At 42.3% G+C, this 27,719-nt stretch overlaps 2 protein-coding genes across 12 annotated transcripts in view; one reads left to right on the top strand and one right to left on the bottom strand.

Annotated features, from left to right (window-relative positions):
• The window catches only part of RIOK1 (RIO kinase 1), a 28,235-nt gene extending 15,816 nt beyond the window's left edge, over window positions 1-12,419 (bottom strand). Inside the window, exons 1-5 of one of the 11 annotated variants that reach the window (XM_082320675.1) lie at window positions 12,361-12,419; window positions 11,883-11,938; window positions 10,387-10,536; window positions 3,382-3,571; window positions 1,624-1,727 (exon numbers count right to left, since the gene is read on the bottom strand). Coding sequence is in view for 2 of the 11 variants with exons in the window: in XM_082320669.1 (XP_082176795.1) it covers window positions 259-338 (80 nt within the window). In the remaining 9 variants the exon portion in view is untranslated. The other 10 variants (XM_082320674.1, XM_082320673.1, XM_082320676.1 and 7 more) reach the window with 10 other exon arrangements.
• A 127-nt stretch (window positions 12,420-12,546) lies between these two features.
• SSR1 (signal sequence receptor subunit 1) lies at window positions 12,547-23,686 on the top strand. Its single transcript, XM_082327665.1, has 8 exons — window positions 12,547-12,785; window positions 14,930-15,048; window positions 16,396-16,483; window positions 16,672-16,934; window positions 17,766-17,842; window positions 19,554-19,632; window positions 20,664-20,757; window positions 23,441-23,686. The coding sequence occupies exons 1-8, from the start codon at window positions 12,701-12,703 to the stop codon at window positions 23,506-23,508; spliced, it is 873 nt and encodes a 290-aa protein (XP_082183791.1). The 5' UTR covers window positions 12,547-12,700; the 3' UTR covers window positions 23,509-23,686.
• Window positions 23,687-27,719: the final 4,033 nt, after the last annotated feature.

The following is a 27,719-nucleotide window of genomic DNA, read 5'->3' as shown; positions in this document are numbered from 1 at the left end:
CTAACTTGTTCTGCAGTTACACATATTTGGATCCCTCTGACTCCAATCAGATGAACACACCAGCTGGCTCCTTCACCAGAGGTGAACCACTCTGCTTGCTGCCACAGCAGATTTCTACTTGACAAGGTATCGCACAAAAGCTCACTGGAAGCAGACAGCCAACCTGCTGGTAACTCAGGGCACCAGCACAGCCTACATGGAAAAAGTTAGGCCTAAAAAAGAATTTGTGGGAGAAATGTACCCTTTTGACTTACTCACGTCTTAATGGCTGTAGTACGACACATTTTTCTGCCAGAACAAGTGTGTCCCAAAGCAGATTCTCTGCCAGCATTCGACATTTAGAACCACAGACCGGTTTGGGTTGGAAGGGACCTTAAAGATGATTGTCTGGTTCCACCCCCCCTGCCATGGGCAGGGACACCTTCCACTAGACCAGGTTGCTCAAAGCCCCATCCAGCCTGGCCTTGAACACTTCCAGGGAGGGGGCACCCACACCTTCTCTGGGCAACCTCTTCCAGTGCCTCACCACTCCCATAGTGAAGAACTGAACTATTTAACATTCATTTAACTAAATAAATGGTAGACCAGAAAGAAGATGGCTTGAACACACAACACAAGACCATTCCTTATTCACTCCCCACTAAATATAAAAACCTCGAGGCTTTCAGTGCAACAGAAGATGTTGCTTTAATTCCAGAACGAACCAAACTGATCCGCTGTCCTAAGCGACCCGCTGTTCTCTTAGGCGGTTTCACATCTTCAGTTACAACCAAACAACGCCAAGGTGAAATTGCCTCTGCCCCCCGAGCCTGCAGGTGGGTCCGGCCACTTTCGTGGTGAAGCAGAAATCACAAATAATTGAAAAAAGCCGAGAGGGCGCACCCAGCCCTTCCTCGCACGTCCCGTCCCAGCCCGGGCAGCACACCCGCCCCCCCGCAGCCTTCAGGCGGGCATCCCCCCGAGGCATCCCCCGGGACAGACGCCCCCGAACCACCCTTCCCCCGGGCGGCACCGACGGGGCCTGCGGGAACCGCCGCCAGCCGGCCCGGCCTCGCCTCACGCCCCACAAGCGGCCCGCCTCCCCCCCCGCCCCCAACGAGCCGCCCACACCCGGCCCCTCGCCGCCTCCTACCCGTCGGAGCACTCCGCATCGTCAAACTGCCCGGGCACGGCCTGGCTCATCGCCACCGCCCGGTAATCCATGGCGGCGGCGGCGGGGATGGAGGCGGCCGGCACACGGGGCTGCAGGCACCGGGTCACCCCGCTACGGTGCCGGCAGAGGGACCAAAAGCATCGAGGGCGAGCGCGGCCCCACCGCTGAGGCGGGGAGGACCCGCCCCCACCCCCGCCCCTTTCTCAGGTTCCGGCGCGGGGATTGGCTGCCAACGCCTGACGTCAGCCTTACCGTCGGGGTGTGGCCCAGCCGCGAGGCGCTGTTGTGAGGGGGGCGGAAATGGCGGCGGGGGAGAAGAGGCCGGGAGCCGGGGCTGTGACCCTGTCCCCGCCCCGGCCGGCGACACGCCGCCGGCCCCCACGCGCCGCCAGTCCGGCGGCCGCAGCGTGCCTCGGGGGCAGCTCCCCGCCACCGCCCATAAGTAAGTAAATAAGTAAATAAATACTCACCTGCCGTACCTCTGCGTAACACCGCCTTAAAAATGCTGCGTCTCCGAGCCCTCTTCTCCTTGCTGGAAGTGACCGCTTATGCCACAGGTTCGCGGTTGCTTTCCCTAAAACGTTAGTGATGATCTGTGTCATCTGCGATAGACATTGATAGAGTTTTACTAATATACTCTGAAATGCTATATTTCCAATCTAATAAATAAAGGCACAACTGAAGCCAAAGGAATTCCAAATTTTCAAGCCTCACTAGAAGCGTCTTAGGTCACTGTAACACCCCTTACACGGAACGATGTGCTAATCGGTTTACATACCAATATAATGTAGGGGTAAGAAAATAAAAGTGAGTGCTGGGCCTTTGCTATCATCTGGTACGTAATGGTAAAATTTTAAAATGCAGTCTTTTTTGTAGATGTTTTCCCATTATCCAAGTGGTACACGTAAAGGCTATAAAAAATCTGCAATTGTGCAGAAAGCAGGGATGCTTGCACTGAGAAGCCTTTAAAAAAGAATGAATGCCGTTTCCACCCACAATGTGAAGTCAACCCATTGAGAGCCTCTGAATGTGGAAAGCAACAAGCCAGTTTCTGACATTTCTAAAGCTACAGCTTTACTCCAGGCTGCCTTCAAGTTCTGCCGCTTAAGCTTCTGACACTAGAGCACCTGGAACCTAAATACCCCTTTCTCCTTCTTTTATACAAAAGAGGGAATCTTGTGTCAAATATCCTCTCTCTGTAATAAAGTGCCAGCTGGTTAAGGCAGAGAAGAATACAGTCTCAGTCTGAAGGAGCAGTACAACTGCCTCCCAAAGAACTCTTTCACCTACTAAGGGAGGAAAAGGAGACTAGACAGAAATGGCTCCTATCCTTGCAAACAAAATTCCAGGGAGAAAAGGATGGCAGGTTGGCAGAAAGTCAACAGCTGCGATCCAAATATAACAAGCTGGCTGCTCAGCTTCGAATCCTGCAAGCAGAATTTGAAAACCAACAAGCTGAGATGAAGAAAATGCAACAGCAGATTTGCGAGTTCAGGAGAGAGAACCAAAAGCTGCAGCAACAGAGGGTGAAAGACCACGAACAAAACTGCATCCTGCAACTCGAAACTGCCAGATGGAAAAAGAGATATGATAAAGTCAGAGAATCACAGACACCTAAGGTATAATTCAGACTGATACAACGCTATAGGCATCGTAAGTATCTGTAATGGATAGAGTTCCTAGTTGCCACGTGCAGCAGTTCCCTTTCCCTTCTCGGGGCAAACTTCCGCTGACTCAAGCTGAGGGTTCTGACCAAGAAGTTGAGAAACGGGAAAGTGTATAAACTTGTGTCTGTCCAAGAACATTAAAGTTAAGATAGCACTCCTTCTTTTAAGTCCTTTACGGGACTTGAGTCCTTGTGTGGAATTTTGTCTTGTACAGATATTTTTGCAATCATTCAGTTTCAAGTAGTGATTGAACACTTTGCAATCTATTATTTGAAATAAATGAGGGAATAAAAAGTTATGATAATGGCCTTTTTTCACTTCTTCAAGGGGAAAAGGAATGAAAGGACTGGAATAGAAATGTTCCAAAGTTTGACACCTTATGTCTTCCTTCAACTTTGCAGAAGTTTCTACATACAGTTTTCACAGAATAGTTTGGATTGGAAGGGACCTTTAAAGATCATCTGGTTTTGTCTGTATCTTCCCTGAGTTGGGGAGGTTCAAGACTGGACACGCTATTCTAGATAAACTCTAACACTGATTGGAGAGGTAACGGTCACTCACTTTCATCTGCTGTCTGTGCTCCTCTTGGTGTAGCCCAGGACGCTCTCGGCCTTTCTTACTGCCAGGGTGCACTGCTGGCTCACGGCAGCTTTGCATCTAGAAGGACCCCCCCAGGTCCTTCTCAGGAGAAGCCTCTCCCCAGCCAGTCAGTCCCCAGCCTGTTCCTTTCCTGGTGCAGGACTCCTTGTCCCTGTGGAATTTCATAAGGTTTCTGTTGGCTCATTCCTGCAGCTTGCCTAGCTCCCTCTGGGTGGCAGCCCTGCACTCAAGCATATCTGCTAGGCCCCTGTTGCCACCCCACCACCTGATTTGGCACAAACTGCAAACCTTGTAAGCGCTTTTGGCCCCTCCAAATCATTGATTGATAAAAAAAACTAAATTGGACAGGTCCTGTGACATTCCTCTGCAGTATTATCCTTGTTACTGGCATCCGGGTAGAATATGAGGCTCCTGAGAGCCAGTGGATGGCTACTCAGCTGATAATGACTGTCGGCTAGATGATAGAGATTAGCCACATCTGATTAATAAACCCCCATACCCTCACCTATTCTCCATTAAAGAGTGCATGGACCTGGGGGCAGGGGTCACTTAGGATGCAGAAGCCTGTAGGGCTGTGATGTGCTTTTGTAGCCTGGCTGCAGTCTTCAGCAAGGATCCGGAGATCTAGCAGGAACCATGAGGGAACCCTGGGGGCAAGGTCTCACGGTACTCAGTTCAGGGCGCAAGAAAGCCCAAGCTAACCGTCAGGAAGCATGCAGCAGGAATGGGGCTGATCCACAAGGGAAAACTGGCCAGAAGCTGAGGGTGACCCCAGCACGGGCGGTGTCCCACCAACCGTGGCACAGAACCACGGCACCTGGGTGGGGTGGTGACAGCAACAGGTTCTGCCAGGAGTCCCAGTGATTCTGAAAGATCTCAACCTCTGAAAAGTCAGCATCATCTCCAGCTGATGATCCTTGTATCGTTGTTTCATAATGCTTGATAACACTTCTGGTGCATCTGACAAAGGTTAGATATGTTATTTTACCACTTCATCTATTAGATAATTTATTGATTTGATATGCTAAATTTTTATACAAATTGTGTGAAAAATAGAGCCATGGCAAAATAAAAAAAAGCAGAATGAAAAGCAACATGGTTGGGTTCAGCTGCAAAACCGGATAGGTAATAAAAAAAGTGCTTGATTCTCATAGGTAAAAGAAACTTTTTTTTTTCCTTGTTGAAAAAGCTTTGCTCCTTCTTCACTGAGCAGGGAAAGAAAACGGTGTTCAGACCCAGAACGTATTGTCCAAATTTGAATGTACCGACAGCAGTACACAAAGCCATCCAACAAAGAAAACAGACCTGCTTTGTTCATTTCCCATAGCATAAAGTATAATGTCTAGAAATTAACTGAATCTTCAGTTTCCACTTTTTTTTTTTCTTTAACATTGACAACTCTATCACAGCCATAGGTGGCTTTCTTATTTATTAATTACTCCATATGTAATTACATGTCCATGTTCTCTCACTGGTTATATTTTATTTCCCTATTCTACAGACTTCAGGCTTAGAATATAATTTTTCTTTCACCACATATGGCAAGTGACACTGGCCTGTTCTTAGAGTATATTCCCTTACTACCATTACTAAACATAGAATCATAGAATCATTAAGGTTGGAAAAGACCCTTAAGATCATCGAGTCCAACCGTTAACCTATCACTGCCAAGTCCACCACTAAACCATGTCCTCAAGCACCACATCTGCCCGTCTTTTAAATACCTCCAGGGATGGGGACTCAACCACTTCCCTGGGCAGCCTGTGCCAGTGCCTGACCACCCTTTCGGTGAAGAAGTTTTTCCTAATATCCAACCTAAACTTCCCCTGGCGCAGCTTGAGGCCATTTCCTCTCCTCCTATCACTTGTTACTTGGGAGAAGAGACCGACCCCCACCTGGCTACAACCTCCTTTCAGGTAGTTGTAGAGAGCGATAAGGTCTCCCCTCAGCCTCCTTTTCTCCAGGCTAAACAACCCCAGTTCCTTCAGCTGCTCCTCATAAGACTTGTGCTCTAGACCCTTCACCAACTTCATTGCCCTTCTTTGGACATACCTTAATAGAGGCTCAGGTCTCAAACACACACACACTATGTTAAGTTTCACAATATATTCTGTATTTTAATACTCAAAAAGCACATCTATGAAATAAATACAATCTTAATTACCTATCAGCAGCTTACGTGCTTCCTAGTAATTCTCTGCCATTTGTTATAGCTGGTCTTGGTCAAGACACCACAGTTACCCTTCAGTTAACTCTAAGGAAAGGCAGTGATGAACCCCATGCTAAATTTTGGTTCTCCGTCTGTTCAGACACTGTTTTCCTCCACTGTTACACTCACTAGGACACAGATCATCCTTCTACCACTGAACGTAACAGGAAGAATGAAGCTATTATTGAACTGCAAAAAAAAGCAAAGAACATCACCCTTGAAAACAAAACCTTGACGAAAAACATAGATCTTTCCTGAATGCTTGAGGAATGTAGAAACGGGTCTGTCTAGCTGATTAAGAAAGCCTCTGTAGTACAAGGACATAGAAATCCTACTAATCCTTTTTACTGGACTGATTATGAAAGCTATTTGATTCACAGTGTTTTCATCACACTTTCCATGTGCCTCCCAGTAATGGAAGTTTACTCTTCAAATTATTGTTTATTTGATTTTGATTATGATGTTCAGTAAACACACAATTATGCCCAGTATTACACATAATATCATATTAGTTTTCTATCATTATAATACCTATTGAGATTTAATTATCAGATTTCTAGGTCACTTTGGAAATTACTCAGAAAAAAGCACCCTTCACCTCTGACACTAGGTGTTACATCCTTCTAGTAAATTAGTCATTTCTAAAACTAACCTGAAGGTTTTCATTACAGCATAAGCCAAAACCAGTCAAATTATTTGCAGTATTTACTCAGTAACATACACTTAATTGGGAAGATCATCAAGAACAGAGTCAAGAAATGCTTTCAGTGATTCTAATGAATATGAGAAGCGTATGCCTGAGACTGGACAGTGTCACAGAGTATATACCAAACCTTTAGGAGATACTTCCACCCAAAGAGTGAACAGAGAGTAATTATGTGAACTGAACCTACAGCTCCTTTACTCTGCAGGCTTTACCTTCTCCAGCCAAGCCCACGAGTTGGTGTTCCTTACCTCCCACGAAGGGCGAGAGTGTCTAATAAAAAGGTTTAGTTGCTTTGTAACTGATTCTATAGGCTTATCTCTCAGGCCAACAAGATAAAATTTAATGGAGAAAAGCCCAAGCTTGTTGAAGATAACTGAATATACAGACTGAAGGGCATGATACAAAGATCTAAACAGCTGGTTACATTTGAGAGCTGTGATTCTGTAGCTAAAAGAATGTTGAAAAACACATACTAGAAAGAAGATCCACGTAGAACGTATAAAGCATTATTTCCAGCTTGGGGTTTATCACTGACAGCCTGTTCTTAAAAATTGCTATGGCAATTGATATTTTTTGTATACAAGGTATATATAAATTACAGTTGAGTCTCAAACTTTATTACTACAAACGTTTAGTTCCAAAGTACATGGAAAACGTAGCAATCACAAGACAGTTAATTAATTAAATTAAAACTTTCCAAGACCAAGCTATGAGGTGAGTTCATTATTCACAATGATAAAAATCAGAGGTTGTTTGCATTTACTGAGCATTGATAACAAATATTACTGTGTACTGTGCCCCTTTCCCCTCTTGCTCCATGTTATTCTGTGTTCATATAGAGTTTATACAGCGGAGTCTGGAAGCTGATTAGGGCCCTGCAGTGCATTAATGGCCCAACAATAAATATATAATACATGAGGTGCAGGCCCCCTCAGCTTGCTAGTTGAGTACTTGCTACTAGCTCCTGGCTAGACAGCTACTCGAGCTCCTTTGGGAGGGATGCATAAGTACACAGAGTCAGTAAAATGTATGTTGCCCTACACCTTGTTATACAAACACAGCAGAAGGACAGGGTTGCACTGAAGTGCTACCGGATGGCCAAACACTGCTAGCAGCACTTAAGATCTCATTAGTCTGGCAACTTCTCTAGTACAGAGATGTCCTCGTTCGCTCTTCCTTGTCCACTTCAAAGGCTTATGCCTCATCAACAGAACACCTATTCTTATGATACGGACCTTCTGGAGAAGGCAAACTGTGTAACATGGTAGTGTTCAGAACTGGACCTGCTTTCTTTGCAGCAGCCAGACATACTACTGTCTTTCAGGTTTGTAATGTAGTACAGCCAAAGAAAGTAAAGTGTGCATCAAGGAAATCTGAACACTAGCCCGCCCCCCACAAAAAAAAAAAAAAAACAGTGGACATTTGTTCCATTTTACTTCTGATGAGAGAAAGACATATGGGATCTCTTGCAGAACTGTGGGAAGGTGGTTTGCAGCCTTTCACTTCAGAGCTTGCCACTAGTGAACAACATCCACACCTGTGCAAGCCCAGAGCCCCTCCAGAACAAACTGTCAGCAGTTCTGAACCGTGCCAGTTAGCTAGGCAGAGCTACACCGCCAGGTTCGTTGCCGCTCCTGAACTCTTCCACAGTACGAGTCCAAATCACGTAAAAGGGAATGCTAGCACCTTAAGCCACTATGCCACCTGGGCTCTAATACAAGCAAACTCTCACACCTACCAATTTGTTTGATTTGCAGTCAGAAATGTGAATTTAATATGTAATCTTGAAGTTGACCGCTCTGCTATTTCCAGCTACTTTTCAATCAATATACAAGGATTAGTAGATAAACATAATTAAATGGACACGATGAATCTTCCATCTGGTACCACCAAAGACAAATGCTCAAGCGTTTGACACTCAGGCTGAATTTTCTTGCAGAATTTAAAAATGTTGCAGATACTATTTATTATTTATATACAGTAATGGAACTGTTTAACAAAATATTTGATGTTTTACATGAAGAAGATAAGATAGACTTAAGATAGTCTATCAGGTTCTGTCTTTACTAGTGTCTCACAACTAAAACGCAAGTCAGGACTCTCCAATTCTGTGCTTTCCTGATTTTACAGTGTAGCACCCTTCTCTTTGGTGTGATAGACTGGACTTAGGATTTCCCTGTCCACAATGACATAAAAATCTGCCAAGTAGCCAGATTATCACTGAACTAGTAGCAAAAATTAACTTACACTATAGAATAAAAATAGCCTTTTATCTTTTGTTGTCAACAACTTTGTTTCTGCTCTTCATCCAGAGTTAGGAACAAAAATCCCCTGGCTAAAATAATCTGCATGCTTTAAGCTGTATATATTACAAAACCATCACCCCAACCAAAGTGTTACAAAGAGTCTTAAGCTGAGCAACCTTGAACTAGGCCAAAGGGAGCTCTGAAGTTCCTCCCCTGTTGCCATCATAGGGAGCATATGGAATTCATAAATCTCATTAAGCAATCATGGTTGGCGACAACAAATTTGTCTAGATTTTTTCAGTTGATTCTTTCTGTTTCTCAGAAACACATCTAGTCAAGCTCATGGAACACACAGTTTCTCCATGTATTTGTATCAGGTACATCTCCAGAGAGGTATACCTCTCTGTTTTTTTTTCAGATAAAGTAAAGAATCTGTGTGCCTTTGAGACAATTTTCCTGCAATAGGATAACTAAAACTCCTTCCTAGAAAAAAAAAGAAAAATGGGAAAGCACTGACATTCAAAGAACCCCCACAATTCAGGCGAAAATCCAGCAGATCTCCTTAAGGGCTCCTGTGAACACTGGTTTGTCTCCTGTACTACCACCCACTCAGAAGCAGCCAACAGGAGTCCCAGGGCTGAGGCTTGCAATACGAGTACTTTCCGCCCACATCAATTTCAAAATAAGTTGATCCCCCCAAAGTTATAATGAGTGATGACAGAGAATAACAACACCTTGATAGGTCCAGGTGGGAGATTCTCACTGGAATCATTAATAACCGCCACGTACAGTAACTGTTTGTAATTTTGAAAACTACTATAGAAATTAATATGAAAAAAATCTCAGAATTACATATCCATAAAATTACGTCTCTAAACTACAAAACGTAATGAAGATATAATCCTTGATACAATTCCCTTGGAAGTATAGTAGTATCTCTTCTGGTTTCAGCAGGCACTACAAAATATAGAAGGGTACGAAATCACCAACTATTAGAAGAAAATTTTACACTTTTGACACTTTCTGAAAAGCAGAAAAATTGGTCTCATCTGTGAGCCCATGAAAAGTCCCAGCAAAAGCAATGAGCTACCTTTTCAGCATGCTCTGGATTAGGGTGGTCACTCATCAAAACTATTGCATTGACCTGAATCTGAAGAGAATCGGCAAGTATTGCAGTTCTTGGCATATGGTGGCACTGCAAGGTATGGAAAGCTACAGCAAAGCCCAGAGAAAAACAGCTGCACAAAAAAAATACATCTTGCTAGCAAGTAAAATTCCAGGAAAACTCAGGGAGCAAGTGAGAAAGTGAAGCTCCTGATTTTACCAACAAAAGTTCCCTCTACATTACAAACAAGATCCCTGTCCTAGTCAGATTACATTTTGGCTGGCTTTTTCCTGAGACATCCCAGCACGCCATCCAAAACTGAGAAACGGGAAACAGACAACAGGTTAGGACTGTATGTATGACACTGCTCCTAAAAGCGCTTTGCTGAATCCATCTCTCATAGAAGCCACTGAGTAAATGCTGACGAGGCAGTCCAATAGAGCCTTAAACACTTTGCCATGCCAAAAGCAAGTATTAATGCAGAAATAATAAGTCTCACTACATGTACATAAACAACTATTTGCCCTTTGCTGGTATCTTAGGAAAAGAAACACGCATCTGGAAGAATCATTTAAGAACTTCAAAACGGATACTGGAAATATGAGGTAAACTTTATTTACAGTCCACAAACTTTAAAAACGCACACCCTTTTTGTAATACATTATGAAACTGAAGGCATTTTTCCTAATAACAGTTTTACCTTTAATGTCTAACTGAAAATCTTTTTTAAATGCAAGGATCCAATGCTTGTACGTAACTGCGACCAGACGTAGAATTCCCGTCGGCAATGTGAACTCCTAGTGAACGCCAGCCTTCTCGGAATTAGGATCCGACGTAAGAGATGTCAAATCTTAAAAGTTACAATAATGGCAATTATCATCAACACTTATTTTGTTATATCCGTGAATTAACACACAGAGCAGTCTGCGCAAAAAAAATCTCTCTGCAGCTTGCTTCAGTTATTCATACAGTCTCTCCTTTCAGATTATAAGTCATTTAATATGAGTACTTAGCGCAAAAGAACTGCAGCCTAATAAGCTTTTAGGCACAGCTGTAATATTGCAGTCAGTCTGGGCTCAGTGTTTTGCTAAAGCTAGTCAAGGTATCTCAATTATTTTCACAGGCACTGTTAATTAACACCTTTCTGTGCCCCCACCACATGCAAGCTCAGTAAGAGTACCACACAGGTTAATTAATTAGTAACACCAGGATCAGTTAACTCAGGTGGAAAAGCAGCACATAAAGCACATAGTCACTGCTTAGAAGACAGAGAACGTTTCAGATCCTACAGCACTAAATAGAAAACTTCCTATAGCATGCTACTATTCTCTCCTTTATTTCCCCCAAGAAAAATTGTTTGGCTGCTTTTCCCCCGCAAAAAAAAAAAAAAAACAACCCAAACCACAACTAGGTTAAGTCAAACATGTTTGGCCAAAAATTATGATGTTAAACAAATTTAAAGACCTTTGCAGAAAAAGTAATATTACACCACTGAGTGGATATCATCGAACTAGAAATACTTTTATCAGTAGCAATGGATGTTCTTCAGTTTTCATCATCAAGCTGCATCTTCAGTCAATACTTAACAGCATTTCAGTAACATTTTCAGCTTGTTAAAAATGAGTAAGATAAAACTGAGCTAGAAAGGTAACTTTTGATAATTTTTGTGTAATTTGCAGGTTCAAAATCAAATGAATTAAAATAATGTGGAAAATGAAAGACAAAATCTACTACATCTACAATTGCCATCACAGCAAGCTGCATATGCACAAATGACAGTTACCACAAATAAGGAATGTGACTTAACGCTACTCATGTTTCATTGTACCTTCTATGCAAATTTCTGAGTTAACTGTGGGAGAGAAGAGAAAGGTGGAGGGCTGGTTTTGGCCTTGGTATTTTCACTGCATGTTTTGACTGTGGGATTTGGAAAGGCTTTCCATCTTAATATGCCTTACATTTCATTTAACAAAAGATCCACTGAGATAAAGGTAACCTATCACTCTCATATACATTGCCTATCAAGCTTTGGGAAACTTTTTCAATTAAACCATCAAATATATAACCCATAGAATCATTTAGGTTGGAAAAGACCTTTAAGATCATCAAGTCGAACCGTTAACCTAGCCTAACCGTTAACCTAACTCAAAACCAGTTATTCTAAAGCAATGTGGAATTGTAAGATTTTGATAGCACCTCTGTTGCAGTAATACGCTTTATCCTTGCTCCTTCCAGAAGTATGTTAGTCTACTCTGAAAAAAAAAAAAAAAAAAACAACCAAAAAAACCCAATAAATCTTCATCCTTTGGGTTTTACTCCTCTCCTCGCAGTCGGTTAACAAAGACAAACACGACTGGCGTTCCCTCCGTTACAAGCAACCTAAGGTGGAGGCACAGCCTCTCACACCGCCCAGCGCTGGCAGAGGAGCGGCCCTGCCCTCCCATCCCTACCCCGCCCACCTCCTGCGGCCAGGGCGGCCCCGACAGCCACCCCACGCAGCCGCCCCTTCCCACCGGGAGATTGAAGCCGCCCCGCCGTATTTCGCACGGGCAGCGTGAGGCGCACCCCTCCGGCGGGAACCCCCCCCAGCCCTACCGCGACCTCCCAGGCGCCGAGGACCAGCCCTTCCCCGGCAGCCGCCGCACCCCGGGCCGAGCCACCGGTCGCGGCTCACCTCAGGCCGCCCCGCACCGCCAACGGCGGGAGGCGGGCGGGAAGCCCCGCGCATGCGCCCCCGCCCCCTTGGCACACAGGAAGCCCCGACCCGGAAGCGGAAGGGGCGGCGCATGCGCGCGGAAGGGGCGGTGGAGGGGAGACGTGTGCTAAGCTCACGTGACCGCCCGGCCTCCTCCCCGGCGGGGCCACGTCCGCTGCGGCGCGAGGGCGGGGCGGGGGCGCGGCCGGGGCCGGGGCGGGAGCGGCCCCGGATGGAGGCCGCCGCCATTTAGACGGCCCGCAGCGGCAGGTGTGGGGCCGGCCGGAGGTGCCGGGTAGTGGTTGCTGCTGCCGCCGCCATGAGGCGCCTGTCGCAGCTGCTGTTGCTCGCCCTGCTCGTCTTCCCCGCCGCCCTACTGCTCGGGGGCGCCCGCGGCGGCCCAGGTGAGAGCGAGCGGGTGAGGGGAGCGGTAGCGGCCGTTAGGGAGCACGCGGCGGGCTCCCCTCGGCGATCTGGGGGTGGCGGGGAGGGGGAGCCCGGCGCCGCCGGCGCCGTCGTCGCCGTCCTCCTGTCGGGAGGCCGCTGCTCATTCATCGCCGCCGGGCGCGGGCCTCCCGGCCTCCCCGCACACGTGGGCCGCCGCCGCGGCTGCCCTCCTCGGGCCGGGCCGGAGCTCCGGCGCCTGGTTCCGCTCCCGCGGGGGGCGGTGCCCGCGTTCGAGGGCGCTCCGGCGGGGTGCGGGCTCCTCCGGGCAGGGCCGGACTCTGGCCTCTCGTCTCTCCGGCGGGGCGAACGGCGCGTTGCGGTGCCGGGCTGGGCGCCGCTGTCCCCCCCCTCAAGAAAAAAAAAAAAAAAAAAGCCTCGCTGGAGGTTGTGGCACCGGGCTCGTCGCTTTCTTCGCTGCCGCCCTCGGGTGGTGGCGGCTTCCCCGGCGAGTCGTTAGCAGAGGCGCGGGCGGCCGTCCTGCCTTCCCACCGCGTCTCCCTCCACCCCCCCCCCCCCAGCGTCCTTCACGCCGCCGAGCGCTAATCTCTGTTTACCCGATGGCCTTATCTGATTCCCGGTCTGAAAACTGCCTGCCTGCGACCGAGTGCGGAAAGGCCGGAGGGCAGCCGTCCCGCCTAGCTCTTCCCGGGGGCTGCGGCGCGGGCCCTGCCTTAGTTCCTCCCCCGGGCGGGCAGCTCTCCTTTCCCGCTATTGCCACATCATCAGCCCTTCTGACATCCATTGAAAAGACTGTAAATTAGACGTCTAAGAGAACGTGCTAGCGCCGTTGCTTGTGAAGACCGCCTGTACCTTACCTGTACCATGTTCAGATACAAAGGTTTTAATTAAAAAGAAAAAAATCTTTATTGTAGACTTACGGGTTTAAAACTCTGGCAAATAAAATCACTGTAGTTAGTCTTAGGTTAAGTATTGCACGTGGTTGAGCAAGAGTCTTTGAGCGTACCTTCTAAAGACGCTTGAGAGGAGGGGTTGTATTTGCTTTTTCTAGCTCTGACTGACAATCCTGAAGTCCTTGGATTTACTTGTCCTGCTCAAGGATTTTTCTTCCCTGTGAAAGTTTTCAAATATTTATTTTAAGTCTGTACTCATAGCAATTAGATCTTTTTCAGGCTTGTGTAAATCAATTGTCCGTTCATTTCTACTGTTTCACTTTTGGAAAACGTTAGGCTCATTAAAAGAAAACTCTGTAGTTTTGTGTATATGTTTTAAAAGTTGTTAGCCTAGCCTGCACGTGCTCTAAACTGCAAACAGATAGAACTTTGTCCTGTGGCCAATATGTATATTAATCGTATCTGCCCAGCATTTGAATGTATAAGACTCTGCTCCATAAAAGCAAAGAGGCAATGAAGTATCAGATGGCGCTTGTCTTGAAGCCTTGCTCTGGAGCCATGCTCTAGGTCAGGTTTCTCTTCTGACTAGTGTTGTGGTTCTGTTGAACATATGGATATAGTAGTATATGATATTGAGGAGGTCATATTAAAAAAGACGTTTTTCTGTTTTAAAACTTGAATGAAAATAAGTGCAAAAATAACAACTTTTTAACTGCCTGTGAAAGTGTAGTGTTCTGATACCAGCAGATGAAAAGGACATGCTAATCATTTATTAAACTTACTAGTCTTAGAAGAAACAGTACTTACTGAATTAATTTCCGGGCAATAGCAATGTCTTTTTATTTTCACATTTGTAATGACAAAACAAAATTAAAATATTTGCATACGTTGACAAGTTCAAAAATTAAATAATAGCTTTTGAGGCAAGTTGGTGGCCTTCTGCGAATTTAAGCATTGCTGTGTGAATGCTGAATGTTTTGTCATCCAGCTGTAAACTTTTTGGTTTTGAACTTACTGGCACATAAACAAGTAGATCAGAAAGTTATTAGAGAAGAAAAAAGGCTGAAAGATCAGCACAGACGATCATCCAAATGTGAGGTTTTTGCAACTGAGGCTTCAAAACACAGCATTTGACAGGTTTTTAAGAAAGTCTTCAGACATTAGTTTGAAAATTGTACTACAATGTCAATTTTCTGTTGATTAACTAGACATTAAAAAGGCTTGCTTGTATTTGCATTTTGTTTTGGTAGGTTCAGGTTTATTAGTTGCCGCTCAAGATGCTACAGAAGATGAGGAAGCTGTGGAGGATACTGTAGTTGAAGATGAAGATGATGAAGCTGAAGTTGAAGAAGATGAGCCAACAGACTTGGTAACTGTACATGAATGTTACTTCATAAGTATGAATTAGACCAAAAGTACTTGAAGCTAGATAGTTTAGATATCTTTAAATATGAGTTTAACAGTAGTGCTATTTCCATTTCCAAGTCTCCAATGAACTTGTGTTCCATTTAAAGTTTCAGAAGGATTTATCTCTTCTTCCTGAGTTACCGGTTGAAAAAACCACACGGGGACAGCCCGATTCCTGACTACCAAAACTGCAGTTCACAAAAAAGAAGACCAAGTGAGAGAACCAGGTTCTCCTAGGAGCCCCTTGTAGTTCTTTTCCAGTTTAAGCTGCATCTCAGTAAACTGAGAAGGACATTGGGGTATAGGACTACTTCATTCTGGCTTATTTGGTACTGATTTTCAAGGGGCAACAGAATCTTACTTCTTAGTTAAGCTCAGTATTAATTCTGAAAACCTTGTTTTGCAGCCTGTTTTCACTTACTACATGCCTAGTCTCTGCCACTTGTTGCAGGACATGCCTGTTATACCAGTGGCCATACTGCTGTTCAGGGTCACTCGCTTCAGCTTGACACAAGTGAAATATTTTATGTAGTTATGTGATCTGCTTATAGCAGTAGAGCATTAGGCTTGCTAGACACATAGTGTACTTAAATTGGTACAAAGATGTCTCAAGTTTCTGGTGTAAAATAAGCAAGTTTGGGACATTATTGGGAGGAGCAGACAAGTGTAATAAAAATGGAGACCTGGTAAACTGTTCTTTGATTCTGTTAGATTTTTACTGATGTTGTTAAGTTGGTGAGCTTATGGTTGACCAGCTTTGCTAAGTGAAATCATCACCAAGGTGAGCTTGAACAAGTGAATCCACGAACTGACTTAGTTCCAACAGTCTAACCATTTCCAGGCATACATAACACAACTAATTAAAACTGAACAGAAAGCTTCTATAAACACTCCCTCTGTAGTGAAAGCAACTCTCATTTGCCTCATGGTTGCCTATAGTTTTGGAAATGCTGGTTTTCTAAATAGAAACAGCTTAGGTGTGAATACTTCGCATTTAGATTCTATTCTCTTCCTTCCACCCCCAAACAGAGACCTTACTGTTGCTTTCTGATTATAAACCTTTCAATACAGCTAAATGCAGTTCAGATTAGTCACTGTGTGAGATATAACAAGTAGAAGGATAAATGCTGAAAATGATGCTAATCAAATCTAGAGGGAGAACAGACTATGTGCTAATCCTGCAACAGCAGGAATTGATGCTCATGCTTGCCATTGTTGCAAGTTTTGACACGTGGGATTCTCATGAAACAAGTATGGTCTTTGCTTCACTGTTCATTATAGGATTTTTCAAACAAGTCTCTTGTCTTAGACAGAAGAAAAAGAGGAAGAAGACTTGTCAGGAGAACCTAAAGCCTCACCTAGTGCTGATACAACCATCTTATTTGTGAAAGGTGAAGGTAAGAATCCTGTGCTAATCTGCCATCTTCTTTACTGTTGCTTAGACTATATCAATGTGTGCATAAAACAGTGAAGCTCTAAAAAAACCAGAATCTGTTCTAGACGCTCTCCATTTAGAAACAGGCTAGGTGTGGTGTATGAAGTTTCTAATGGTTGAATATTTTTTGTGTGTGTGTGTGTGTTTTAGACTTTCCAGCGAACAACATTGTAAAATTTCTGGTGGGCTTCACCAACAAGGGTACAGAGGATTTCATTGTCGAGTCTCTTGATGCTTCTTTCCGGTATCCGCAAGACTACCAGTTTTATATCCAGAACTTCACAGCTCTCCCTCTGAATACAGTAGTTCCGCCACAGAGACAAGCCACGTTTGAGTATTCTTTCATCCCTGCTGAGCCTATGGGAGGTCGTCCTTTCGGACTAGTTATCAATCTCAACTACAGAGATGTAAATGTAAGCCTGATGTTGTAATTCATTTCAATCTTTCTAGCTCATGTGGAAGTGTCAGGAAGGAACTGCTTAGGCAAGTTACTGCCTCTTCAGAAAGTGAATGCCTTTGTGGTTTTTCAGCAAATCAGTAGATACACAGTTGCTTACTGGGCTTATCTACATGTTTCGCAATAACCTGCCACGTACACGTAGTTCTCTATATGTTAGACTTAAAGTTATGTCAGCAGTGGAAGCTAGAATGTGTTAGAACTGTGTAGTAGTGGGCTGTACTCATTTGGGGGGGAGGGGGGCCAAAAACCACCAACCAAAAAACTAAAGCTTTCTTTAGGATAACTTAAATTTCACTGTGCTTTTCAGATTGGGCTTTGCTAATAAACTTAACTATCAACCTGAATCCCATCTGCAAACTTGACTTTGAGCAAATAAATGGCCAGTAGTTGCAATCTGGGGGAAGACTATCCAAAAGCATAAATGGGGATTAAAATAGGGGATTCTTCTCTTTTAGTGCCGGTCAAAGTTTAACAGACTTCTGTACCTTTGGGTTTTGATTATTCTAATAAGAACCCTTCATATGTAACATCTCATGTTATAGGAGGTAACACATGGAAGGCTCGATGTGACTGTCTTGCTAATATCGAGATTGTTCTTTGTACTTGCACCAAAAAGTTTGGACTTTCATGCGTTGAGTCAAACTTGCGCTGCTTATAAACTCAATCAAGTCTCGTGCAGGAGTTACTACTTTCTAGAGTTTTTCCAAGAACACAGAAAAAGATAAACATTTGTGTGTGTGTTGAAGAAATGAATTTAAAATGTTATGTGGAAACTTTGTTATAGGGCAATGTGTTTCAAGATGCTGTCTTCAATCAAACCGTTACAATTATTGAAAAAGAAGATGGGCTGGATGGAGAAACGTAAGGAGGCTGGAGATTCAAGTTTAGTTGGTATACTGGTAGAACAGGTTGCTGATGGTGCCAATGAGAATAGTTCTTGTATCCTCATTTTATTGAGTGTTAGGTCTGCTGTGTTTTGCTGATGGTGTAGCAGGCATTTGACTTGTACGACGTTGATAGACTGAAAATACGAACTTGTTCCCCAAATTAAGATCTGTTTTAATACTAGGGATCTTCAGAATTGGTACTATGTCAATGAGCACTGTACACATAGCTTTGGCTCACAGGGCTTAAGTCTGGAATAGGACCTGATGTTATACAGCTACGTAGCAATTCAAAGCTGTTAAGCTTTTGTTATGCTACTGTGCTTTTTCCTAAGAGTTAAAGATGCAGAGGTACCATAGTATTGGGCTGTGGGTCCTGCTGTGAAGACTGCAGTAACTTGCTTCTGGAGCACTTCAGTATAATCCAAGATTACATAAACGGAAAGGTGTATTTGGAATGTGAGATAAAGGAACTCACACTCATTCCTTGTTGCACTAACCCCTGTGTAGCAGGTGTCTTTCAGGAGTGTTTTTTTTCCTGTCTTAAAGACTAAGTACATCTGACACACCTTACATGTTGCAAGCATATGCTGTGCTGATATGCTTTTAAATACTCTGACACTGGAGTGGGATTTTTACGAAAACCTGTGAGTTAAAAAAAAAAAAAAAACTTCAGAAAGACTTGTAGACAATACTGAATATTTGAATTCTCCTGCCACAGGTAGAAATTGCCTGCTGAACAAGCTTCCTTTTAAGAAAGGTCAACCAAAAGAAATAGCTGTTGCATTAATTCATATTTCTCAAATAGAAAAGCATCAATGAAAGAACAATTGGTCATGTAAAAGTGTGTGATACTCTGATAAAGGACCTCTCAAAAGAATTCAAATTATTAGAACCAGTTTGAGTTAATGTCCTGTGAATAGATAATTACCCTAAAACAGGGATGTTCAATTAAGTCTCCTCTGTAGTTTAACTCCATAATTTCCTTTGTCAGAAATCCGAGTTAAGATGTTCAACTTGGAATAGATTCTTTACCGGTAAACTCCTGCCTGCTCCCCAGATTAATTTTAGATATAATTTATGTTCATCTCTTGCTAAGTATCAACAGGTATTTCAGGTAGAATTCTTCAAAACAAACCAAAATGCACATTTAAAAGATGATTGTTTGCATAGGTTGAATTCTAACTGTGGAACACGGAGCAAGATAAGCAAGGCCATTCAAAAATCTGTTGCCAGTAAACTAGTATCCTAGCAGTACTTGCTTTGCAGTAGTGTACTAAAAGGATATAGGAGGTTTTTAAGTGTTTTGTAAGTGGTTAAAGCTGTCACAAACATAAATACCTGTGACCCAACGTCTTGAAAGATGATACCGCAAGAGTTCTTGCGGTTGCTAAATTTCAATAATTATTTATAACAGTTTCATAGATAATATAGCATTTTTCAAATGTTCTGTTGTTCAGAATTAAATTTTGGATTGCAGTTTCTGAAATCAAAGTCAGAATAACTACTTAATATTTGTTAGCACTTGAGTTTCAGCTTAACTGTTTTTCCCCACCCATCCCCTACAAAAGTTCTTGGGAAAGATCAAGCGGGTGTGTGGCCAAAGCTAGGCTTAGTTTCTGTGCCTTTGTAAACTCTCTTAAACACTTCAGATTTTTAGTTAATGGTTTCTTAATCTTTTTTTAAAGGATCTTCATGTACATGTTCCTTGCTGGACTTGGTCTACTCGTCATTGTCGGCCTACATCAGTTGTTAGAATCTAGGAAGGTGGGTAGTGTATTTTGTCTATGTACTTGTTAATGTAAGACCTTACTGATGTGAAAAGAAAGTAATTCAGTAATTGCTTCTGGGATACTATGGCACAGGTAGAACTTTAGAAGACTTACTTCTAGAACTAAGACCTTAGAGATTACTGGGAAAACACCAAAGGGTTTTTTAAAAATGTTCATAATTGGAGACATTTAGATTGCTTACCTAATGCTCTTTGGGTCTGCTCTTTGGCACCATGCTGAAGTGGTTGAATTGGAAGCTTTGATACCTTCCAGTCACTGGATGTGTGCAGCTGCTGATTCAACACTTTCTGGGTAGACTTTCCCCGTGCTCGCTATTTCTGTCTGTTAGTTTAATCTAGGTTAAACTTCGGGGAAAGCAGCTCTCTAGTTCTTTATTGAGTTCTTATCAATGCTTTCCCATAACGTCGATTAGGGCCTTCTGAATTCCATTTATAATGCTCTAACAGCTACGGGTTTGTCCCTGTAAGTGGTCTGGCAAGTAAAAGCTGTTGGAAGCTTAAGTCTTGTCTGCATGTAATGCATAGGTTATGTCTTTGTGCAGTCTGACTTATGATGCTTTTGAAGTAGCTTCCCTTGGGAAGAAGTATGGAATGATTATTGTGCTTTGAAATCTATTTTGCAAGGTGGCATAGGAGAATATTGTGCTAATCTGAGAAAGTATAACGAAACCGGTCATCACAAAGTTTGATTCATCATCAGCCGTTTTTCGTAACAGGCGTAATGAATTTGCCCAGGCACGCATGAAATCTTGATGTCCTTGTGTAGAATAAGTATTGCAAGGCATTAGAAGTGGTAATGCCAAACTTAGGTGAATAAATTGCTAATAGTAAAGATAGCTAAAGCTAAGCTACAAGGACAGCTTCGTACATTGACTAGCCTTAAGTTTGTGTCTTAGTGAAATAATTGCAATTGATTAAATATAGCATTATTAGTTATTTCTAATACTTGTGCTATCAAAAGTTTGTGGTAAGAAAAAGATCTTTTTTTTCTTTCTTGAATTTTCAGAGGAAAAGACCAGTACAGAAAGTAGAGATGGGAACATCGAATCAGAATGATGTTGATATGAGCTGGATTCCCCAGGAAACTTTAAATCAAATAAGTAAGTAGTCTCCCTCCCACAAACTAGAGTGTAACAAACTTACTTAATCAATTAGTTGTAACTGAATAAGTAGCTGATACCAGTTTCTCAGAATAGCATACATCTAGGGAATAAAAAATTGTCTTAATGCACCGCACATGATTAGACTATTAAATTAACAGCCTGTTTTTGTATAGAACAAACTTCACTGATTGATAAATAATGACTATCAGTGACGTTTACAATTTCTTCTGTAGACTTTTTCAACAGTATAAAATGTCTACCCAAAACCTGGATGACAAAGGAGGTTTAAATAGGAGAAAATATATCAAAGTTTCTGTAAGTTGTTTGGAAGTTTGGCTATAGACCAAAGTTTTAAATAAGCATTAGAAACATGTATTAACTAAAGCTACATTAAGACTTGGTATTAACCCTTCACAAGTCCAGAATGACTGAGTTCTACTTGATATCTGAAATGCCAACAGTAAACCCAGTATCTGATTTCTTTAGACCATTTTTGTGTTTGTGGATATTTCTAACTTCTCTTGCTGTTTCTTCTGTTTTGCTTTCCCGTGGCTTCAGTGCAGAGTAGAAGAGGTGAGGCAAACTCTGGTCATCTAAAGGGTGGAAGTGCTTAATGTGTTGTCCATGTGATAATTAGGCATGGATAGAAGTACAGCTTCCTGCATGCAGTGACTGGTGATGTAGCATGAGCGGTAAAAGATGACAGAGCAGATGCACACAAACACATTTTATATACATATAAACTTATGGGTTTGTGTATTATAAATAGGTGTATATGTATTATTTCTGGTTATATTGTAGTAACGTAGTTTCAGCAGAATATTGCTGAAGTACTGTTGTCTCCTCTAACAGTTCTCGGAACCCTTTATCTAAAATGCAGATGTAGATCTTGCCTTCCCTGCTACCTTGGTGTAGTGTCAAGCTGATGTTGCACGAGGAGGGTGGAGGGCTGATCATGACCAGTGGCCGAGTGCATCTTGTTTCAGTGAGAAACAAGCCTCAGCCTTAGGTGTAATAGTTTAATGGTCATGTTTATCTTCCTGGGCCTTCCTTGTCCCAGGTGAACTCCTGTCACCAGTGGTGTTGGCTGGCATGAGGCGAGATAGCCTCACTTAAAACAAAGTGCATCCTAGACAAGAGAAGTGCTTTGAAAACCTTTTGCAGGAACTACCTTTATTTGAAAAAGACTCCTGTTTTGATGAAATAAGCACATTCTGAGCTTTATTCAGTAGAAAGGCTAGAAGCCTTAGCTCTGATGTGAAGTTGTGCTGGGAGTTGATGACTTCACTTTTTTGATTCCTTCACCCTTTTAAATTGTACTTATAGGTATAAGGACCTGTGTTTTACTTCTGAGAATGTAAGCTTTCTTGTACAGTCTTCTGTGAGACACAAGAATGATAGTATAAAATCTAGACACAGAGATTTGAAAAGCCTCAATCTAACAAGACTGAAGTTCTAAATGCTAATTTTATTCCAAAGAGCAAGCTGTCTTTAAATGGGTTCAGATCCTGGCAATGTTTGGGTCCTGTCCCCCATCCCTTTATTAAGCTAAATAGGTATTCATATCTTAATACCTGAAATCTAGAAAAAAACTGATGTTCAAGTTGTTCTTAATTTTTTGTTTAGATCCACATTAGTTTTAATTAGAACTGTACACTAGAGTCCTTTGAAACACACAGCCTTCAAGGTCCTTAGAGGTTCTTGACTATTTTATTGTTGAAAGACACTTCTTACTGTACTGATTGGCTTGTGATGGCATGATGGCTGCTCCTTGTGTTTGCACATACTCTTAAACAGTGAAATTATTGGAGATGATTCTGTTAAAGAAAACGTGCATTCTTAGGTCAACAGATACACTTAGCAATCACTCTAGCACTTCATAGAAAATATTGTAGCTTCTCTACAATATTACAAGGATTGAAATTCTACCTATGTAAGGGCCATCATTGTAAAAGACAATTACAGGCCTGTCATAAGGTCTTAAACGTAAGATGATGCTTCTGGCATCCAGTGATCATACAGCTAAAGCTGGGTGGCTTCCCCTATGGGATATCTGATTACAAAGTGACACCTTCATAGTCAAATGTGGATGCTTCCTGGAAAAGTGTGTCTTTTCACAACCAAAACACTTATCTTCTGCTCTTAATCTGTATGAATGTGGAAGTATTTCATGCAAGACAAAGCTGTCTAAAGGAGGGTCGATCACATATTCTTCAGGCAGGTGAAGAAAACTCAAATCAGTAATGATCAAAATAATTCATTAACTTCCTAAAAATGTAATTATTGAACATGAAACTTTTCTAAACAACAGAGCATGCAGTTTCATCGGGAGATGGTGTAGGGTTTGGGTTTTTGGTTTGTTGGGTTTTTTTGTTTGTTTTGGTGTTTTGTTTTGGGGTTTTTTTTTGCATTTTAGTAACTGGCAAGTAGAACAACCCTCACTGTGGAGTTGCATGTAACAGAATAGGAACATTCTTTTTTTTGTTACCTTCTATTTAGGATGCTAATAGTTAAAAAGCCTTACCAAGTTGTTTGAACTGGCTTCTCTGTGATGATGCATTGCACTAAAGGGCAGTTGTGGCTTGTGTTTGGGAGGGAGAAAAATACATGGTCATATAACATCTAATCTGAAGTAGGTGTAGCAATTGATGGAACTATCTTTTTTCTTTTTTTAATCTAGATAAAGCTTCACCGAGGAGGTTGCCCTACAAGAGGGCACAGAAGAGATCAGTGGGCTCTGATGAGTAAATGTTAACTAGTACAACAGTTGAACGTTTACTAATCCTGCCTGTTTGGGTTTTTTGGATTGGAGTAGTGCAGAGAATCCATATCACCATAAGGAAAATACTGCTAAACATTTGGACTGAACAGATTAACAGAATGGTGTTAATATTACTGAAAATGCACTTCTCTTTTTTTTGTTAATTGTTGGGGAGGGTGGGGGGGAGGTAACCATTAAGATTTGTGCCTGCGTGTGTAAGCAGTTGGTCTTAACAGAACCATGTTACCTGAAATGTGCCTTTAGAGTTCTTTGTAATGCTGGCTTGTCATCTGTACACTGTCTTTGAAGGATTTTTCTCGTCCCCCTAACCTGAATGTCTAGTGACTTAATCTGTCTTGATTGTATCACGTCTGTATCAGAATCTGTATGCATTTTTCTTTTGCAATAGGTAACTTTATTCTCTACAGCGTGCACACGCTAAAGTTTGTGTGCGTGGTCCTATTTCAGTGGCGAGGCCCTGATCATCTAGATTTCTGCATAGTTTGCATTCTAAAGGCACAATTGGGTATAGCTGCTCATAGTGGTAGATATTTTGCTGCTGTTTTGATCTGGGCATGCAGTGACCTAAAAATCTGAATTTATCTGCATAGATGTTAGGAAGACTCTTACACAGCAGCAGAACTTGTGAAGCATGGAATTTGTGTGCTGAATTGGTATTACTACATAAATTTTTTTTTTTTTATACCCAACTTGTTAAATGGTTAGTTATTGAGTCGTGCCAGCAGCTTAGGTATTCTGATTATAGTGGTAGCTCTGCAATGTTTACTCAAGAAATTATTGAATAAGCCCGAACAACTTTTCAGTAAGTTCTTGGTTCTCTCACAAAAACTAGAATGTCATATGTATCAAAATGTGGACTTTTCTTAAAGCTTTACGGGGGGGGGGCAAGGACTTTGCATTTACTGTACACACTTGAAAATGAATTTGAAAAACTGTTGGCTTCAAATCATCTTTTTAAATGGCAGACTATTTAACTCACCCTTTCCAGTTTTTAAATCTCAAACTTCTTTCCACTGGTCTGTACAATGGTCCGAGTTCTTTTTTTTATCACCTTGTCTTTCCTACTAGTAGCACAGGTGCATATCCAGTATTAAATACATGTCAGTTTAGTACTAAAGCAGAAAAGCTATACACAATCAAAATGGAATTTTCTTTTGTCGCAGGCACAGCTTACATGATTACCAGGTACTGAGCTATTGATCCACATCCATTGCATTCAGGAATTTAACTGACAGTGAAAAGAGCAGATGATAGTGGGGAGTGGCAGTTTGCTGCTGTTCAGGCTCTTGGACAAGGCTTGAATTGTTTGCATCTCAACTGCATCTCTTCCTGTGTCTGAAGGTTATCCGGAACCTTGTTGAGTTCAGGAAGAGGCAGTGATTTGAGACCTCTTTCTTCCTTTCTGATCCCCACATGTGAGAGTGCTCTTTTAGCTCTACGCTTGCTCTGCAGGGACTGAGCTTCTGAGCAATACTTGCAAATCATGTCATAGCATGTTTGAAGCATCTAAGTTCTGAAACTACCTGTACTGGCACTATTTTACTACACACTTGGCCAGAATGAACTGTGAAGATGTTCTTGACTCATCTTGCTATGGAAAAGATAAGAATAGGAAAAGCAACCCCAAAGATGCTTTGTTCCACTTCCTGATAATATAGCTAGCCCGGGCAGAATATTTGTAATAGTGAAGATTGCTGAATTGTCCTACAGATCACTTGGCAAACAGTTGAATGCTACCTTCATAAGAAGTATCTCCACTCAAGTTGTGTAGAACAGCTTTGTTCGCCGTCAGTGATGTAATCTGACTGGCTCTGTGGTAGGTTTATGGGCTTATATTCAAGCTTGCAGTGATTCAATGAATTGTTTACACATTAAATGCTTTGTGTGCTAAAGCCCTATAGCTATTGTAGCACCTGATGTACTAAACTTCTGAGTTCTCTCTCTTGGATTATGTCTCTAACCTGACACAGATTCCCCCCCCCCCCCCCCCCCCTTCTGGTAATAGGTAATCTTGAACTGTATACTCTAATTCTTCCCAAGATAGGAAGGCGCTCTTTTGAGCGGGTGATGATGAGAGCTGCTCTAGATACGGTGGTACTCCAGGAAAAAAGACAAAGGATCAGAACAGAGGGTACTAATTTGTAATATCCTAGGTTTTATTTGTACAGATAAATAGTTTAGCCCTTACTGATTGAGTTTTAGAAATCTTACACTGACCAGGGCTTAAGAGAAGTGGAAGGACTGAAGCACTGTACAAATAAGAAATAAGTATTTGAAGGTTCCAGCTTGCTTCTCTGCACTCAGAAGTTGACATGCAAATGCTTAAGTTCTAAGCATGAAAGCAGAGAGGAGACGGTTCAGCAGCTTGCATAGGAACTAGCACTGGGAAGGTCCAGTTGTACCAAGACTGTCTTTCTGACCATACAACTTGGCGTTCACTGTGGATGGCTCATAGTAACTTTCTCAGCCAGAAGCAGTTCATCAGAACAGCGGCCAGCAGTCTGCTACTGCTGTTGATAAATGAAGTAAGTTTTGAATTCCTTGTTTCTTGTTAGTTTGCTGTAGTTGAAATTTAGCAATAACATTCTAGTGCATAGTGGTAGTTGAACTTTGGCATCTCTTATGTTATTTTTAGTCAATAAGCCAGTCTGCTACACTCAGATTTCTTCAAATGAGAGAACATAGTTGTTACTTAATCCTGTTGGTTAATAACTTTTATTTTGGTACCCAAGTTTTCTACTCAATTTTTAAACAGACACAGATAGCTCAGACTCACAGGTACGTTACTGGATATTGTTAGCAGCTGAGTAGGGTATAGTTTCATTGACTTTAAGATGGAACAAGTAGCAATTCTGCCTATGCCACCCCTTGCCATGTGGTAGCACAAGCATTTGTATCATCCAGCTTCTTACCAGCCTAGTTTTCAGCAAGCTTACTATACTACCACAAAACTCCTCATGTGAGGTTATGAGGAGCAAGGACTGTGAAAGAAGATGTGGACTAGGGTTTCTTCCTTATTAGTAAGAGATACTAAAATGGTTTTAGACCCCAAATAAACCATGGCCTTAGTGTAAAGGACCATTGTTAATTCCTTTCTCACAGCTCCTTAACTAATTCAAAAAATTGTGAAGACTTAACGAGTCTATACTTGGCGTAAGAAAAACTGCTTTAGAGTTCATGTCTACAGTGGTAGCAAAGCATTAATTTAGCTAGACTTAAGCTGCATTTGATACTTGTAGCCCTCTGTATGCTGCCTGCTTTGTGACAGCAGTTCATTTTTTTCCCCAGTATCATTTAATCTGAGAAAGAGCAGCTGCTGTCAGACTAAAGCATCATCTTTGTCATGTACAAAACGGTTAAATTGTAGGCCATGGAGATGAATGGAGCAGACTAGCGATGGCAGGGCTTCTGCTTGTTTCAAAACAGTTAACACTGAACATCTTCCTTACCTTGGAATGGATATAATCAAAAGCATGATTCACTGTTTATTCCTGGAACGCGTGGTGCTAAACAAAATGTTGCAGTTTGAAAGCTCTGAATTCAGGGAAGCAGCAGGAAAGTCAAATACTAACAGGGGCTGGTTGTCCGAGTGTTCAGTGTGCCTGATGTACTGAGCAGCAGTTAAGAGTCTGTTCTCTCTTCTTCTCCAAAGGAAGGACAGTACCTACCTCATAGGAGTGACACAAGGGCTGTTTCAGGAGTGTTTTGAAGCTACTTGAGACTTGCACAATACACTTCCATGGAGATAGTAAGACGTAGTACTAGTGTAGCTTGATGGTAACTACATAGGTTCATGTTACATCAGTTTAATACCCTCACTGAACAGAATTTAGCAGCTTTACACCAAGACTTTTCTTAAATACACAGAGGAATTGCAGTTAACTTACAGAGGAAAGCAAAGCCAGAAAGATCCTTCAGTTTCCGCAAGAGTTTATGGGTGGGCTAAATAACATTCTTGTGACATCTTTCCATTTATCTCTAAGTTTTCCCAGGGATTTTTTTTTTTTAATCAAGCAATATAGGTGATTGTTTGTGTAGATACAATCAACAGTCGGTTTAAGAATGACTGATTGTTTTGGATGATTAAGTTCAGACGATGTACTGCAACTGAAATGTTAAATTAACATTTACTTTCTTACCTGCTGACTTTCATTTATAAGTGAGATCAGATCTCTTG

This window comes from Platalea leucorodia (assembly GCF_965183815.1).
Source record: "Platalea leucorodia genome assembly, chromosome: 1".
In the NCBI taxonomy this organism is placed as follows: Eukaryota; Metazoa; Chordata; class Aves; order Pelecaniformes; family Threskiornithidae; genus Platalea; species Platalea leucorodia.
The sequence above is the reverse complement of the archived record's forward strand: the minus strand, read 5'-3'. Positions and strand labels throughout refer to the sequence as shown.